The 16,284-nt window shown below is 33.5% G+C and overlaps 2 protein-coding genes across 15 annotated transcripts; both read right to left on the bottom strand.

The window, feature by feature from the left end:
* Positions 1 to 183: 183 nt before the first annotated feature.
* LOC114272846 (E3 ubiquitin protein ligase RIE1) lies at positions 184 to 9,474 on the bottom strand. Its single transcript, XM_028214544.2, has 5 exons — positions 8,698 to 9,474; positions 6,244 to 6,363; positions 5,911 to 6,043; positions 5,661 to 5,819; positions 184 to 743 (listed from the first exon to the last, which is right to left on the bottom strand). The coding sequence occupies exons 1-5, from the start codon at positions 9,210 to 9,212 to the stop codon at positions 582 to 584; spliced, it is 1,089 nt and encodes a 362-aa protein (XP_028070345.2). The 5' UTR covers positions 9,213 to 9,474; the 3' UTR covers positions 184 to 581.
* Positions 9,475 to 11,662: 2,188 nt separating this feature from the next.
* On the bottom strand, positions 11,663 to 15,654 carry LOC114272844 (Tetratricopeptide repeat (TPR)-like superfamily protein). Of its 14 annotated transcripts, none has more exons than XM_082870623.1 (5): positions 13,809 to 15,654; positions 13,527 to 13,706; positions 13,338 to 13,429; positions 12,968 to 13,218; positions 11,663 to 12,179 (listed from the first exon to the last, which is right to left on the bottom strand). In XM_082870623.1, exon 1 carries the CDS (start codon positions 15,511 to 15,513, stop codon positions 13,840 to 13,842), a length of 1,674 nt encoding a protein of 557 aa, XP_082726749.1. In that variant the 5' UTR covers positions 15,514 to 15,654; the 3' UTR covers positions 11,663 to 12,179; positions 12,968 to 13,218; positions 13,338 to 13,429; positions 13,527 to 13,706; positions 13,809 to 13,839. The 14 variants fall into 14 exon arrangements, with proteins under 14 accessions (XP_082726749.1, XP_082726754.1, XP_082726759.1 ...); XM_082870628.1 differs by having other exon boundaries at positions 13,350 to 13,429; XM_082870633.1 differs by having other exon boundaries at positions 13,350 to 13,429; positions 13,527 to 13,624.
* Positions 15,655 to 16,284: the final 630 nt, after the last annotated feature.

Genomic DNA, 16,284 nt, shown 5'->3' with positions numbered 1-16,284 from the left:
TATTAATTTAAAAGACGGGCAAAATATGAAATTTATATTATTTTTGTACTTGATATTTGAAGAGGAACTAATATTTTGAGACAGTGAAAAATAAAATAAAGGACTAATATTTTGAGACGGAGGGAGTATTACACAACCTCAAGGAGATAAATAAAGAGAATCGATCCAGTTAATCATATCATATTTGCCCCAATAAAAAAAAACCCATTCCAACATTAATCACACCATAATTACAATGGTACACTACAGTTCTCTAATATTACAAGTACTTGTGTATGTGTGTGTATATATATATATTCTTCTTTTTTACTAATCAAACTAAAATACAATAAAAGGTTGGAAATTGGAAGTAGCTTTGTTTTCACACCAGTTAAAAAGAAGAAAAATAAATCAAGACGTCACCTCAAGACTGAAACAAACACTCAAAATGAAGCTCAATTAAATAAATTCTACAAATTTATTTTGATGAATGCATCAGGAAAGCTTGTGTTGTATCTCTTGCCTTGACTTCTCCTGTACATTCAGAGACAAGAGGAGAGAGAAAACTCATCAACTTCAACCAGCAACATTGAAAGTTTTTCTCAAACCTGTTCCATTCCCTTGAGGATGTTGTACTTGCAGAGTGGACATGTTGCATTCATCTTAAGCCATTTCACAATGCATGTCAAGTGGAAATGATGGTTGCAGGGAAGCGCATGAAGCTGTGCTCCATCCTCGTATGGAGTCAGACATATACAACATTCCTTGGGATAAAAACAAAGAGAAACATTGAAAGCAAGTTTCCAAGGTAATGTTAAAGGAAAGTACTAAGCTGTCCATGATAAATAAATAAATAAATAATAGCTACTAATAAAAACTTCCTGATCAATTTCATGCAAATGTCAAAAAATTTCATCTTTTCAAAAGAAAAATGTGCTTTTAAAATATATCCACTATGGCATTCCAGCATCAACTACTCTTTAAAAAACGACTGACAATCTACTGCTCCATTTCTTGATCCATAATTCAAAATCTAGGCTCATGAAATTTTTCCGTAGAGATTGACTCCTACTTCTCAAGGGCAGTCTTGAGATAAGACTCCATTATCTTTTTTTTGAACTATAAGACTCCAATATCTACTACCCCATTATCCCATATTATTATTCTCATATATGAAGTATAGGTACTTCAACAAACATGCCATACCCGTACCGAGTATATACCGAAGTATGGTACTTCTGCATATGTATCGGGTATACGAAAATGTACCAAAAATTTTTCTTTTTAATTTTTAGAGTACTCACACGTGCCTAGTATAATACCCAAGCTGTACTGTACCTTAGTCAAAATAATATTTTCTTCCATTACAGAGATTAAATTCCTTTCACTAGATTTCTTTTATATTTTTGGTTTTATGCTTGGCAAGATTGAAAATTAAGCTATGATTTCTAAGTTATTTAATATAATAATATTTTATTTTGATTTATACCTTACTTTTGACATTCAATGTTAATTGTAGGTTGGATCTTAACAAATTTAACATCTAATCAATTTTTACATTACTTCAAATTTAAAATAAAACATACCAAGTTGTACCCGTACCTCTACCCTACTTTTTTTTTAAAGATTTTACAATATCAACGTACCCATATCGTATCAGTACCCGTGCTTTATAGTGTACTGCATTCTAACTTCAATGCTGATATATTGTTAATTCGTTTGTGAGACCTCAAGAAAGACCATATAAAATCTCTCGTTATCTACTACCCCATTCCCATATTATTCTTCTCACATCATGTACTGCATTCTAACTTTAATGTCGATATATTGTTAATTCATTTGTGATATCTCAAGAAAGCCAAGCCAAACCAAACCAAACCAAATCAAACCAAGCCTTAAGTCACATCAAATGGGGTCGGCTGCATGAATCTTTCTTCTTCATTCAACTCTATCCAAGGCCATTTCATCAGTCAAATTAAGGAGATTTGTATCTCTATTTACTACACTAATCCACGTCAATCTAGGTCTACGCCTTCCCCAAACACTACCATCTACCTTCAATGTATCGTATCTGTTCACTACTGTTTCTGTTAGTCTCCATCGTATATGATCAAACCATCTCAATCTATTCTCTCTCAACTTATCTTACTACTCCTACCTGTTCTCGAAAATACTCATTTCTAACTCTATCTTTTCTACTCTTACCATACATCTACCTTAGCAACACCATCTCAGCAACACTCATCTTATCTATATGTTGTTTCTTAGTTGCCCAACATTCCATCCTATATAACATCGCTGGTCTAATAGTCATTCTATAGAACTTCTCTTTTAGTCTAATGGGTATTCATTTATCGCACAGTACTCCAAATGCACTCTTTCACTTAAGCCACCTTACCTTAATTCTGTGGATCACATACGCTCCAATCTCCCTAGTTGTTATGATAATCGATCTTAAATAACAAAAATGTTAACTCTTAGTTCACTCTTAGGTAGTGTTTGATTCTCAATCTTCACTTCTCCTCTGCTTCCATTGTGACTGTTACTAAAATTACACTCTATATATTCTGTCTTAATTCTGTTTATCCTAAATCTTTTAGATTCAAGTGCTTTTCTCCAAATCTCTAACTTAGTATTAACTTTTTCTCTAGTCTCATCCATTAACACGATATTATCTGCAAAAAGCATATACTATGGCATATCATTCTGAATATTACGAGTCAACTCATCCATAACCAAAGAGAAAAGATAAGAACTTAATGTTGATCCTTAGTGTAACCCTACAGTAATTGAAAATTCACTCGTCTGTCCAATAGACGATCTAATAGTGGTCACCACACCTTCATACATATCCCTAATCACATCAATGTAACATTTTGTCACCCATTTCTTCTCTAACACCCACCAGATTATATCTCGAGACACTCTATCATATACTATTTCAATACCGATAAAAATCATATGAATGTCTCTTTTCTTTTCTCTATACTTTTCTATTACTCTCCTCAAAAGATATATCGCTTCCATTGTTGATCTACCAGGCATAAACCCAAATTGATTCTCTGACACCTCTGTTATATCTCGCAATCAACGTTTCATTAATCTCTCCCACACTTTCATTGTGTAACACATTAACTTGATTCCTATATAGTTATTGCAATTCTGGATCTCCTTTATTCTTATTTATTGGCGCTAAAATACTTTTCTTCCACTCTTCTGACATTTTCTTAGTCAACAAAATCTTACTAAATAACCTAGTCAACCAAACAACCTCCTTCTTACCCAAACATTTTACCGCTTCAATAGGTATATCATTGGGTCCTAAAACCTTATTCAATTTCATCTTCTTAAGTGCAAACTCTACTTCAAAGTCCCTAATCCTACGATAGAATCTATGGTCATGGTTTTCCTTATTACTGCCTACTTCCTCCCCTTTTGACTTACCTTCATGTTCTTCATTTAACAACTTTTCAAAATAGTTCTTCCACCTCTCCTTAATCTCTTCATCCTTCACCAACACCTTAGAGTCCTCACCCTTGATGCACTTAAGCTGATTAAAATCTCTTATTTTCCTCTCTCTTATCTTAGCAAGTTTGTATATCCTCTTCTCTCCCTCCTTATTATGTAATATAGTGTATAGGTCATCATAGGCTTTCAACTTAGTCTCTCTCTTATCATAGGCTTTCAACTTAGTCTCTTTCAACTTAGTCTCCTTACTATGTAAAATCTCTTATTTTTTTGACCTCATTATTGGCCAATTTGTAACACTTAAAGTTTTCCTCAGTTTTATCATTTTGTCACTTTTTAAAGCTCTCTTTTTTCATCTTTATTACCCGCTTGGATCTTTTCCCTCCACCACCTAGTTTTCTTAAAGTTGGGTCCCTTTCCTTTTGACTCTCCAAGAATTTCCCTTGAGATTCTCCTCATACAATTAGTCATCGAGTTCCACATAGTGTTAGCAACATCTTCCAAGTCCCAAGTACCTTCTTTATCCATTCTATTTGTAAATGTGTCTAGTTTATCCCCTTTTAGGTCCCACCATCTAGTCTTGCAACACCCACTATCTTTCCGAGCTTGATATTGCCCTTTAAAGCACAAATCCAGTACCAAAATTCTATGTTGAGATGTCAAGCTCTCTCCAGGAATCACCTTACAGTCGCTACATTTTAGACAGTCTCATTTTCTTACTAGAAAGTAATCTATTTAGCTCCTAATTAACTCTCTTGAAGGTTATCACATGTTTCTCTCTTTTCTTATACATAATATTAGCCATCACTAGGTCAGAAGTTAATGCAAAATTTAAAATGCTCTCTCCAGCCTCATTTTTATCACCAAAACCATACCCACCATGTATCCTCTCATAACCTAGTTTATCTACCCCTACACGGCCATTGAAATCACCACCTATAACTAGATTCTATCTTATGGGTATCTCTTGTAACACCTCATCCATTTGGTTCTAAAAAACTCTCTTAGTTTGATCATCTAATCCTACTTAAGAGGCGTATGCACTAATAGCGTTCACTATATTCTCTCCAATAACTAGTTTAACCAACTTAATCTTATCATCTTTCCTAATGACCGCAACTACATTTTCTACAAGACCCTTGGCAACTATTATTCCTACCCCATTCTTGTGTCTATCATTGCCACTATAATATAGCTTAAAACCGATATCCTCTATTTTCCGAGCTTTCTCACCCATTCACTTAACTTCTTGTACGCAAGTTGTACTAATTCTTCTCCTAATCATGACATCTATCAATTTCATAGTCTTGCTAGTTAAAATTTCTATATTCCACGTGGCTACCCTAAACCTATAATCTTAGACTAGTTTCTTTATCCGCACTCGTCCAGAAAAATGCAGAAACATTTACCCATTTTTCACCGCACCCAGGTGTCGATAAGGCGCCCTTACTCACTTTTCGAAACACCCGAAGGCAAACGCAACGTGTCACTTAAGGGGAACTACCTAACATTTAATCGATTCAGAATATTAGGCTTCTTGTCATAAAGGATCCGAGCTGCTTTTTTTTACGTATTAGCTGTTGGCTACCTAACACACAACCCTCTTCCTTTACCCGGGCTCGGTAAGAGAAGAAAAATTGTAATTTTTGTTTGATAGATAGAATTTGGCAAAATGCCTGAAGTATGCACACGAACAATGATGATCTGCATTTGAAAAGTAAAAAGATAAAGGAATCTCTTGAGGAAAAATACTTTTAACTCATTCAGTTTGCCTTTTTCCTTTTCCTCTTCCTCTTCCTCTTCTTTATTTATTTATTTATTTTAAAACCTCTTCTTTATTTATTTATTTTTTTAAAAATAATAATAATAAATAAATCAATCAATCTTTTGAAAAAATCATTTACATTTTAAGCATTCAGCTTCGACTTTCCATTTCTATCTATATCATTGTGGAATTTTTTTTTTTCTTGTCAACTTCTTCAGTTTTCACCCTAACAAATTGTGCTTCTCTTTCAAACAGAATAATCAACACAAACTCAACAAAGACAATGGGCTTAATATGTTTATAAGACTTATTGAATCTCCAATTTTCCCCCTTAAAATATAGTGCCTAAAATAAGAATGCAAAGAATGAAAGAAGGAATTTCACTTAAATAGGTTATAATCATAAAGAAACAAAACACTAGCATTCCATCATAAAATCAATAACTTACTGCGTCCTCAGGCAAAATAATTCGTTCATTAGCCAAGCATCCACTACTTGTTTCATCAGGAACCATTCTACCTCCTCCAACACCAGGCTTTTCCTCACAGCCAGAGATTTGGAATTTGTATTTTGGGAGGATACTGAGATCTGCATCTGATGCACCTTCCTGTTTATTCACATGAGAGAATTAACATCAGCCGAAAACTACTGAAAAATCTGCAATCAACTTTAGATCATTGTGCCTGTCATGTTGTTACCTGGCCTGCAACAGCATAAAGAATCGCAATGATGCAAGGCAAGCAGCAACAAAGCGCGATCCCTATCAAACACGCCAAAACAACACAAAAGATGGCGAAGAACACATCGAATGCCAGAAATACCACAGCCAACCTGTAATATTCAGAATAAGAGATTCCCTGACTCATTCCCTGCAACTGATAGTTGCATGCTTTCATTAAAAAAAAAATAGACATTTAAAACGAGCCAAAAAAAAGTTGTCCCCTGCTGGTACCACATTGGTTTTATTTTGCACCTTTCATTGTTGGGACAATATTAAAGGATACTGGAAATTGGATTAATTCAACACATACCAGTACAGCCGTGGAGCATTGTGCAAAAGAATGTTACCACCAGAAACAACCCAATAGAAGCCAACTATCCACCAGAGAAATGATGCCATTGTATTCACAGATTCGCATCGTGTAGTCCAACTGGAATCCAAAAAATTAGTAACAATTCAAGGATAAGTCATCTCAACACAGTTAGGAAGCAGAGCAGAATAAAGAAAAACATAATAACTGAGGATACCTAAACTACCAGAAGCATTTGAATCAAGGAATAATAACAGAGTTTACATTCAGATCAGAAAACAAATTTAGCCTGCTCCAGAGAGCCATGATTTAAATTGTGTTATTGGTCAAGATAATGGTCACAGCCACAGTTTAACACAACCAGGATCAGGACTATAAATCCATGTAAAACGGAAAAACTGTTTCCAAATCTGTGAATTCTTTCATCCATAAGTACAGGTTGAAAAATCAATCAACATGCATGTTTTACTAAATTTAGATGACATTTATGCATTTCACGACATCAATGGCATGATTTGCTATAAACAAATTGCTGCCCAGGTTAACATCAGTAGGAAGTTGACTCGTCTCACAATCTTTATGACTAGGATATTTTTCCAAATATCTGTTGCTAGTGCAGCTCAATAAAGAACCAGAAAAAAAGGTACAAGTGAATATGATATAACATCCTACTACTAAGTGCAATTCTTCAACTTTAAGCCAAAGACTCAGATCACATCTTGCTATTTGACATAAAAACAATAGATCTATGTTACAAATATAGTACCCTAATTTTTTAATAACAAAATAGGAGAAAGAATGCTATTTAGAGTGTTCGTAACCATCAAATTCATGTGTTGTAACTGCCACCATGTGGCAACAGCCAGCTGTTACAACTGTAGCATTCAACGTCAATGATATATGGACGGCTAACAGCAATGAAAATCCAGGCCTTTCTGTAATGGTACACGGCATCCTATATGTAAATCTTACTCTCTTTTTTTGATAAATAGCAGACTTTATTGAGAAAGCATCAAGGCGATGCAACGAATACAAAAACCAGCCCTAAAGTCAGCAAGAAGAAAGCAAACAACCAAAACAAAACAAGCTAACTAATCAAATCATCAACAACATCTACAAAGGACAATACATCCGGATCTAATGAAACTGTAATCCAATTATGCAACACTATAAGCAAATGTCGTTCCAACCATGGGACCAAACGCATCTCACCCACAAAAGCACGCTTACATGTAAATCTTACTTCAGAAAGGAGGTGTCTCCACATCTTTCTCATTGCAGTACAAATCAAGGGGATGTTTGAGACCCAATCCAAGTTCTCAAATTACTAATCATAAAAATAAAATAAAAATTAAAAAAAAAAAGTTTTACATTCAAACAATACCCTCTACACCAAAAGACACCTTTTAGTTCTTATTAAACAAATTCGATAAAGCCCACACATTCTATGCTATCATAAAAATAGTTAAACCTATGATATTAATGTCTCAAAATCCAATTCTTAAGCACCTAATAAACACCGCTCTGTTTATCCCGGGTGCATAACTTGGAAACCACCAACTAACCACTGCCCACACACAACCCACAGCTACCCAAGCAAACCTAATGAAAGTCATTAATATCAAAGAACGAATCCAATTGTGAATCATACGGTTTATATATAAAAATACACAGTGTTTAAAATGAAATAAAGATCAATATCAACTAAATTGTGTATATGTATATACATATAAAACCACACATTTCAATATAACTAATTGATCCCTTTTTATTTCTTGACAGAGAAGTGAAAACCACATCATTTCATGCATTATGTATACAAAAAAAGAAAAAAAGAGCATCCTAGTGGATTGTAGTTAATCACAAATTGAACTGTATGATTCACCCAATTTTCGATTCAACAATATGATTTAAATCGTTTTGTTTGAAACTTGTATGAATCGAATTACGACTCTCACAATTCTAACCACCATAAATACCACTATCACAATAAATACCACTATCACAACTTGCACCACCTCACCATGACTACAAGGAGACACATAGGACACATTCTTAATGTTGTACTTCAATTATCTTTTAAAATTCCTTGATTTCAACTCACTTCCTAAAAAAACAAAAACTTTTATTCAATTTCAATTTAGTAGAGAAAAAAACATGAAGGAAATTAATTTTTCATTTATTTTTTCCATATCCTCCTCCATTTTTAAGAACAAAACAAAGCGCCAGTGTCAATTGGTACATAAAATCCAAACTTCAAGCCTCTCAAGTACTTTAAAATTTTCATATTTCAATTGGTAATTCTAAGCTAAAGAACACATAAATTTAACATAGAAGATTTTTACTGAAAATAAAAGTAAAAAATAAGGGAATTAATTCAAACCTAGATACACTTCAGAACTAGAAAATGAAGAGACAAAAAGAAGAAGAAAAAGCTAGGGTTTTAGCTCTCACCTCGATCGACTAGAAATTCCCAAAGCGCCTCCAGTTTCCTCATCCTCACTATCATTCGCATCAACTGAATTCGTATCAGTCCTCGTCGATGCATCCACATCTCGGAATCTGATCGTCCTGTTCCTCCTCCGATACTCCAACCACACCAGAACCACATGCACCAAGCACTGCAGCGAGTAACCGCAGATCCAAACCCTAATCGGCACATTAGGCCTCTCCTCCACTGTGCAAATCAACATCACCACCGACACCACAACGAACGCCAGGTTCCACACCATGTCCAGTGCCACCACCGGCTTCGAGTACCCCCAGTCGGCGCGCCGCTCATCCAGCTGCCGTGCCGCCGTCTCTCGAACCAGCATCGAGGCTCCCCTCCGGCCCGTCGCACGCCCTAGCAGCGCCGCCAGCGTCGTCTGTTGCGTCGCCGCCGCCGCAGAGTCCTGACGATGCCGGAGGAGGGGAGTGGTGGTGGGCAGCTCAGTCGTCGCCGCCGCCGCCGCAGATGACTCCGCCATTTGGGAAATTGTAAAGAGAGAGAGTGGTGAGTGGGTTAGAAACGGTGGCTAGCGACTCAGTGAGTTCATTCCTGAATTCTTCGGGAAGTCTAGATGATGTAGAGAGAGGGATGACGTTCTGCCTATAGCGAGAAAATATATAAAAACGATAGTTGGCTTTGTTTTTCCTGTTACCTTCTCGCATTTCTCACAGTTTCTTTCTCATCAATACTCCAGATCCACTGCTACTGAGGCTTATTTTCGTAATTAAAAAAAATAAAAAATAAAAATCAAATTATTAATTTATTGTCTTATTTAAGTTATATTATTATTATTATTATTATTATTATTCTTTTTTTAAAAAAAATTAAAATTTAAAAAATTATTATTTTTTATTTCTCAAAATATGCCTAATTATATTTATTTTTATTTAACAAGTATTTCAATTGGGTTTGGCGTGTACTTTTTATTTGAGCGGTTTTTTAATTTCTTATAATTTAAAAAATTGATTTATAAAAATATTTTAATGTGTGTGTTTGGTTTGAATTTTTTGGATTAAGTTTTTTTAAAGTTGAGTTTTTTGTTTTTTGTTTTTTGTATTTTTTTGTTTTTAGTAAATATTTTTAAAATTTTAAGTATTTTTTATATTTTTTTAGATTCATCTTACTTAGATGTATCTAAAAAATAAAAAAATTGTAAAAAAATATTTTAAAAAATTAATAAATACATAAAAATATGAAAAATATATTGAATTCTAGTATTTTTTTTTATATTTTTGATATTTAGTGAATTTTTAAAAGATTTTTTCACAAAAATTATACTTATTATGTGTATTTATGTTAGGTGTGTCTAAAAATATAAAAAATTTCTTAAAATATTAAAAAAAATTCAGAAAAAAAATATAGAAAATAAGAAAGTAAAATTATTAAAAAAGTGTTTTTGAAAAACTAAAAACAAACAAAGTTTACCTCTTATGGCCGTTGATTTGGTTTTGTTAAGAATTTTTTGGAAATTAATTTGTTTTTAATGATTTTTTTTTTTTGACATTTTACAAAAAGACCTGAAAAAATTGTAGAGAGAGAAGTTTACTTTTATATAATTTTTTATTTTATTTTATTTTTAACTAAAACTGTAAGTTTCCAAAATAGGCCTATTAGTTTCAATTGATGACAAATAAGCTTTATCCCAAACAGGCGCTAAGGCCTCGTTTTAGAACAAATTATTTTAGTAATTTTTTAACTTTTTAACTGAAATATAAGGTAAAAAAACTAATATGTTTGGAACGATATTTTAATTTTTTACGAATAAATGTTTAAAAAGTAGAGAGAAATGATAATTTTTGACTTTTTATTGTTGACTTTTTAATTTTTTTAGTGACTTTTTAACTTTGAAGCTAAAAAATAACAACAATGATCTAGAGCTCTAAAAGTAGAGCTCTAAAAAGAGCTCTATTGAGCTAGCATGTCCAAAAAAAAAAAAAAAAAAAAAAAAATTTCAAGCTAAAACATCACACCAAGCTGGACTCCACACACCTCCATGTCATTAGTGCATGCTTTAGAGCTCTTCTCCTAGAGCTCTCAAGCATTTTTCAAAAAATAATAGGCGTAAATATACATTTAATATTTTAGTTAGTATATATTCCAACAATGCTCTTATGCCATGTTTATTTTCCTCCATGGCTCATGAAATTAGACTATCAATCCAATCTTGTAACCTCTCCAATAATCATGTTTATTTGAAAAAAATAATCATGATACTTAGGGAGTGTTTGGTGTGTCCTAAATAAGTATAGTTTTTGTCTTTTTAAATTAAAAAATTAAGGACAAAAATATGGATGTTTGGATTAACTTTTTGACTTTTTATAAAAAAATGTGTATTAAAAAATTGTATAAATTAGTGTGTAGGGAAAAATTAAAATTGGAAGTTATGTAACCGTAATTGTTGACTTTTGATGAATAGTGTTAACTTTTTAACTTTTTATGGATTTGCCAAACTTAACCTTAATCTTAAAATGTCAATGGTAATGCTTATATTATTTACAGTTTTACTCTTAAAATGCCTACCAAATGGCTACCTCATTTGAGTTTCATTCATGATCAAATTTGGCAAAATACCATTCTATCAGTATTGTTTTACAAAAATTTCTTACATTATTGATTGAAAGCACTACTCGAAAATTTCACATAATACTCTAAGACTATTAAATAATTATTCAACGCTAATTTTTAAAATAATTTTGTTGGAGTCGATGTAGCTATAGAGGATGATTTGTGCCTTATGCTTTGTTTGGAAAATATTTTTAGGAGGAAAACAGTTTTATATGAAAATTGTTTTTTTGAAAATGTACTTTTTACAAAAAAAAACATTTCTTGTTTTTTATTGTGATCTTAAAATCTACTAACAATTTGTGGTGATAATAGAGTGACAACAGTGACAGTATTAGCAGTGATAGAATGGTAGTAAGGACCAGGTTAATTCAAGGGAAATTTATATTTGAAAAATGACATTCCAATCAAGCTTCTCATCCACATCTGACCAAGTGCAGCAAAAATACACTGTTGCAGAATTATTGCAAAAAGAGTTGGTGGATCGCTAAGGGGTAGCTGACCTCCAAACTAAGAGACAACATGAAAGGACTCCACTTGAAGGTGTTGCCCAAAATCATGGATGGTCTATTCGTTGAATGCAAATAATGATAGTAGAAGCCAAAGCCAATTGTCAGTAATGGAAAGCACATCTTTTTGTGACTAAAGTTTCGAGGTTGTAAACCTTCCCAATGGCGTCTGAAGCATCTGCCTTTACATGTGAGGAAGGAATGACGGCAGTTTCACTGTTTGCAGGATCACAACATCCAATCCCCAGTTCACATTGAATTCTGCTTTATGTGAAGCCATCTGAGGTTGAGGTTTTTATCTCTTGGGAGAGAAATTTTACAAGATCCATAATTCCTTTGGCATCCTTATGAGGACTAAAAGACAAATGATGAATCTGGAAATTACCACAAAAAAAAAAAAAAAAAAAAAAAAAGGTTTAGGACTATTGCAAAGAACACACCTACTATCTAGAAGCTGAAGAATATCCAAAAATAAATAAATAAATAAATAAAATCGCTTCAATCAAAGGGGTACAACTCACAAAACAGATGCATTAATTGCATTAACACTTCATAAAAAAAAAAACAAAGTGTTTTAGACGCAGCCTTGTGCCTTTTTTGTTGCGCAACATATAAAAATACTAAGCTCTGCAGCAAGTCTTGAGGAGAAGAACACACAAAGTGTACATCAATTTGTACTTTCACACGATGTTGGAGCCAAGGGCACCCCCCCACTCCTAAGCCCCACAAAGGAATATAAAAAAAAGTTCATTATTGTAAGTTATAATATGATACTATATAAATGCATGACATGGCCCTTTGATGACGAAGCCTCGTTTGACAAGTGACTTTTTTAGTCAAAAAGTTAAAAAGTTATTAAAAAAACCAAAAGCCAACAACTTATACCAAAAAGCCAAAGATTCAATTTTCTTTCTACTTTTTGCATATCTTTTTGTAAAAATTCAAATAGTTATCCCAAACATACTTATTTTTTTACATCATATTTTAGCAAAAAAGTCAAAAAATTACTAAAAAAACATGTTCCAAAACGAGGCCTGAATATAACAAAAACTAGAAGGTGTTACGAGTTTTTATGAGATTGAATCATTGATCTCCTTTTGGTTCTTTTGATCCTCAATTTGAAGTATCATATTACAAATGCCATCTACAAAAGGTATATCACCTATAAAAGGGGTAAAGTGAAAGACGGGGGGTGGCCTGCACTCTGCAGTATAGCTAACTAGAAAATTGGCCCAAGTCTCCAACATAAATTTGCTGATGATTAATTAATACATGAGGTTTTACAAACAGAGGGTTTGACAGCTCCACTAGAAGGGCTTGTGGAGGTGATGTCAAAATCTAGATTCTTGCCAAACACATCTGCTAATATGCATCCAGCAAGCACCTTTACACATTGTTCACCTCATGAAATCACTGCAAATACAAAAGAAATAATCAACAAGCAGCTTTACTGTATGTCTAATATGTAAGATTGATTAATATTGTGACAAATTTCTAATGCTGATATTTGAAAAATAAACACTAGTAATTACCAATTGTTTTACAATTGTATATGCTGATGTGCAGTGCAGTGACATGCAAATTTGAGCAAGAGGTGCTACACATTTCTGCATCCTTGCATTCACTGTCAAAAAAAATAATAAATAAAAAACAGATCAGAAAACTGATTTGTAGTGCCTATGCTATAATGTGATAAACAAGAATCCGAATTTATTTTGCACCTGAGTTGTATGTACAGTTCAGAAACAGCCCCAATCGGTTACTTGTACTAAGAATGACAATCCATATGAATTCACTAGCAGACAGGCACCATATAAACCTTGAGACAGCGGAAGCATTAAATACACATAAAGTTGCAGCACCAAGCAAATGTAACAAAAATTCCCTGGAGGGGAACAGTACTATGAACAAAATGGACCACTAATCAGAAATAGGGCGTAAGCATTCCTGCTAAATTCAAATAGGACCACTGAAAAAGAAAACCAAGAAAAGGTCTTGCTTACTCATGGAACTGACTTAATTGTGTGTAAGTCACTATACACTGTCTGCCATAAATTGCCTTCTTCCCTCCACCATATTTACTTTTGTGTGAAGTCCTCTCTTTCTCATCTCATCATGCAAACATAAAATGGCAACTTCATTATCTTGCTTGGCATAGCCTCTAATCAAGATATCATAAACAGCATAGTCAGGAGTGATTCCCCTTTTCAACATATCATCAAATACCTGTTTTGCTTCAATCATGAACCCTTTATCAGCTAAACCAAAAATCAGCGAGCTATATGTCAACAAATCAGGAGTAATACCCGATTGAATCATCTTGTTCTTCAGCCTGAATGCTTCCACCAAGTTTCCTTGCTTGCAGAGCTCAGCAATCCAAGAAGTGTAGACATACTTGTCTGGGACAAACCCTGCCTCTAACATTTCCCTACAAATGTTCTCAACTTCACTTAAATTTCCTTCTTTGCACATCCCATCAATAAGCACCGTATATGAAATTTCGTTGGCCTTTTCTTTGCTAAAATAATTTTTTGCCTCATTTAGATGCCCATGCTTGCAAAGGCCATCAATCAATGTTGAAAGAGTGACAACATCAGGTTCAAAACCTTTGGCCAACAATTCCGTGTACTCATTCAGTGCTGCTTTCAAATTCCCAGCCTTGAAATAAGCATCAATAAGTGTGGTGAAGATCATTCTATCAGGTGCCAATCCACTCTTCATCATATCTTCCTTAATTTCTATTGCTCTATCTAACCTACCTCTATTACAGAGGCCAGATATAACAGCCCCATATACCGCTACATCAAGACTGATCCCTTGATCTTGCATTCCACTCAAATACTTCAAAGCATCATCTACATTTCCTTTCTTAAACTGCCCATCTATAATCGAAGTGTAAACTGCAGAATTGAGTTCAACCCCAACTTTCAACATCTTTGCAAACAAACTATCAGCGTTACCCAACATCCCTTTCTTACAAAGACCATCAATTAAAGCTGTATAAGTAACCACATTTGGCGAAAGCGATGATTTACCCATTTCCTCATACAACTCAAATGCAACTTCCATATCACCAACCTTACAATACCCATCAATCAAAGAAGTAAAAACAACCAAATTTGGCAAAACTCCATTCCCACTCATGTCCCTAAACACTTTAAAACCCATATGCAAATTACCCATTTTACAGAACATATCAATAAAAATACTATACGTAACAACACTAGGCAAACAACATTTCCACATCAAACCCATATACACAAATGCTTCTTTTTGCATTCCAAGCTTACAAAACCCATTAAACAGAACATTAAATGTAACAAAATCAGGCTTAATTTTCCCACCACCACAAACCCACCTCATTATCGAACACGCACCCTTAATATCGCGCGAACGACAATACCCAGCAATCAAAGAATTGTAACTAACAATATCGGGGGAGCAACCGAAAAAAGGCATCGAATTTAAGAAGCTATGAGCAGAATTGAGATTGCCCAGATTGCAAAAATGGGATATAATGGAATTGCAAGAAGAGAGGTGAGGAGTGAAACCTTTGGAGATGAAGTGGAGGAGGAGCTTGAGAGAGAGGTCTCCACAGTTGGAGCGAATAAGGTCGTGAAGAGACTGATTGAAAGCGTAGGGGTTGGGGAAATTTGTTGTAGAGGTTCTTCGCAGGCGAGCGAAGAATTGTAGGGCTTCTTTAATCATGCATATGGAGGTTCTTCAATGGATGTACAGAACAGAGTACAGAGAAAAGGTCAGTCTCGGTGGAAATGGGAGATAAATATTTAGGGTTTAGGGTTTTGGTGGTTCCCTAAATTGGGCTTCAAGTTAAAACCCTGTATGGAGGCAAACGGATTTTAAGGCTTGTTTGGGAAGCTAGTTATAGTCATTTGATTTTGTTCTTAAAAAATTGAATTGATTTAAAAAATTTAAATGCAAGTAAAAAATATTTACTCTTGTTTATAAACAAGTTTTAAAGCTTATTATGTGGTGTTTTGGGAAGTAAGTAAAAAATTATTTATTTTTTTATTTTTTTAATTTATTTTATCTTTTTATGAATTAAAAACATAAAAAATAAAAAGACTCAAAATGAGAAAAAAGTTAAAAATTAATCTTTTTTTTTTCCAAAAGGCCTATGTCTATCGTACCTCTTCCGTCACAACTCATCACTACCATCATCCATTTGTGACATTGTTAATCAACTGCGTTTAGCTACATTTTCAATAAATTTCTAGAGTACTCTAACGCTATGTTTGATTCATAAAATTAATAGTGAAATATTAATAATTCTATTAAATTAATATAATATTCATTATTCAATTAGATTAATAGAATAAATTATCTATTAAATTAATAATTTCACCTTTATTCCATTACTCATAATTTTAAATTAAAATATTAAAATAAATATAAAATAATTAAACTCATAAATTAATAATTTCAATCGCATGCTCTAAATTATTCAACCAACCATGC

The sequence above is a fragment of the Camellia sinensis genome, chromosome 5, assembly GCF_055761805.1.
Source record: "Camellia sinensis isolate YWXY chromosome 5, ASM5576180v1, whole genome shotgun sequence".
In the NCBI taxonomy this organism is placed as follows: Eukaryota; Viridiplantae; Streptophyta; class Magnoliopsida; order Ericales; family Theaceae; genus Camellia; species Camellia sinensis.
This window is presented reverse-complemented; position numbering and strand designations above follow the sequence as displayed.

Coding starts and splice junctions, on each gene's coding strand:
- LOC114272846 (XM_028214544.2), bottom strand. CDS start 9,212: ATGGCGGAGTCATCTGCGGCGGCGGCGGCGACGACTGAGCTGCCCACC. Junction 6,364..8,697: donor GGAATTTCTAGTCGATCGAG/GTGAGAGCTAAA, acceptor TTTGGATTCCAG/TTGGACTACACGATGCGAAT. Junction 744..5,660: donor TTATTTTGCCTGAGGACGCA/GTAAGTTATTGA, acceptor TTTTATCCCAAG/GAATGTTGTATATGTCTGAC.
- LOC114272844 (XM_082870620.1), bottom strand. CDS start 15,513: ATGATTAAAGAAGCCCTACAATTCTTCGCTCGCCTGCGAAGAACCTCT.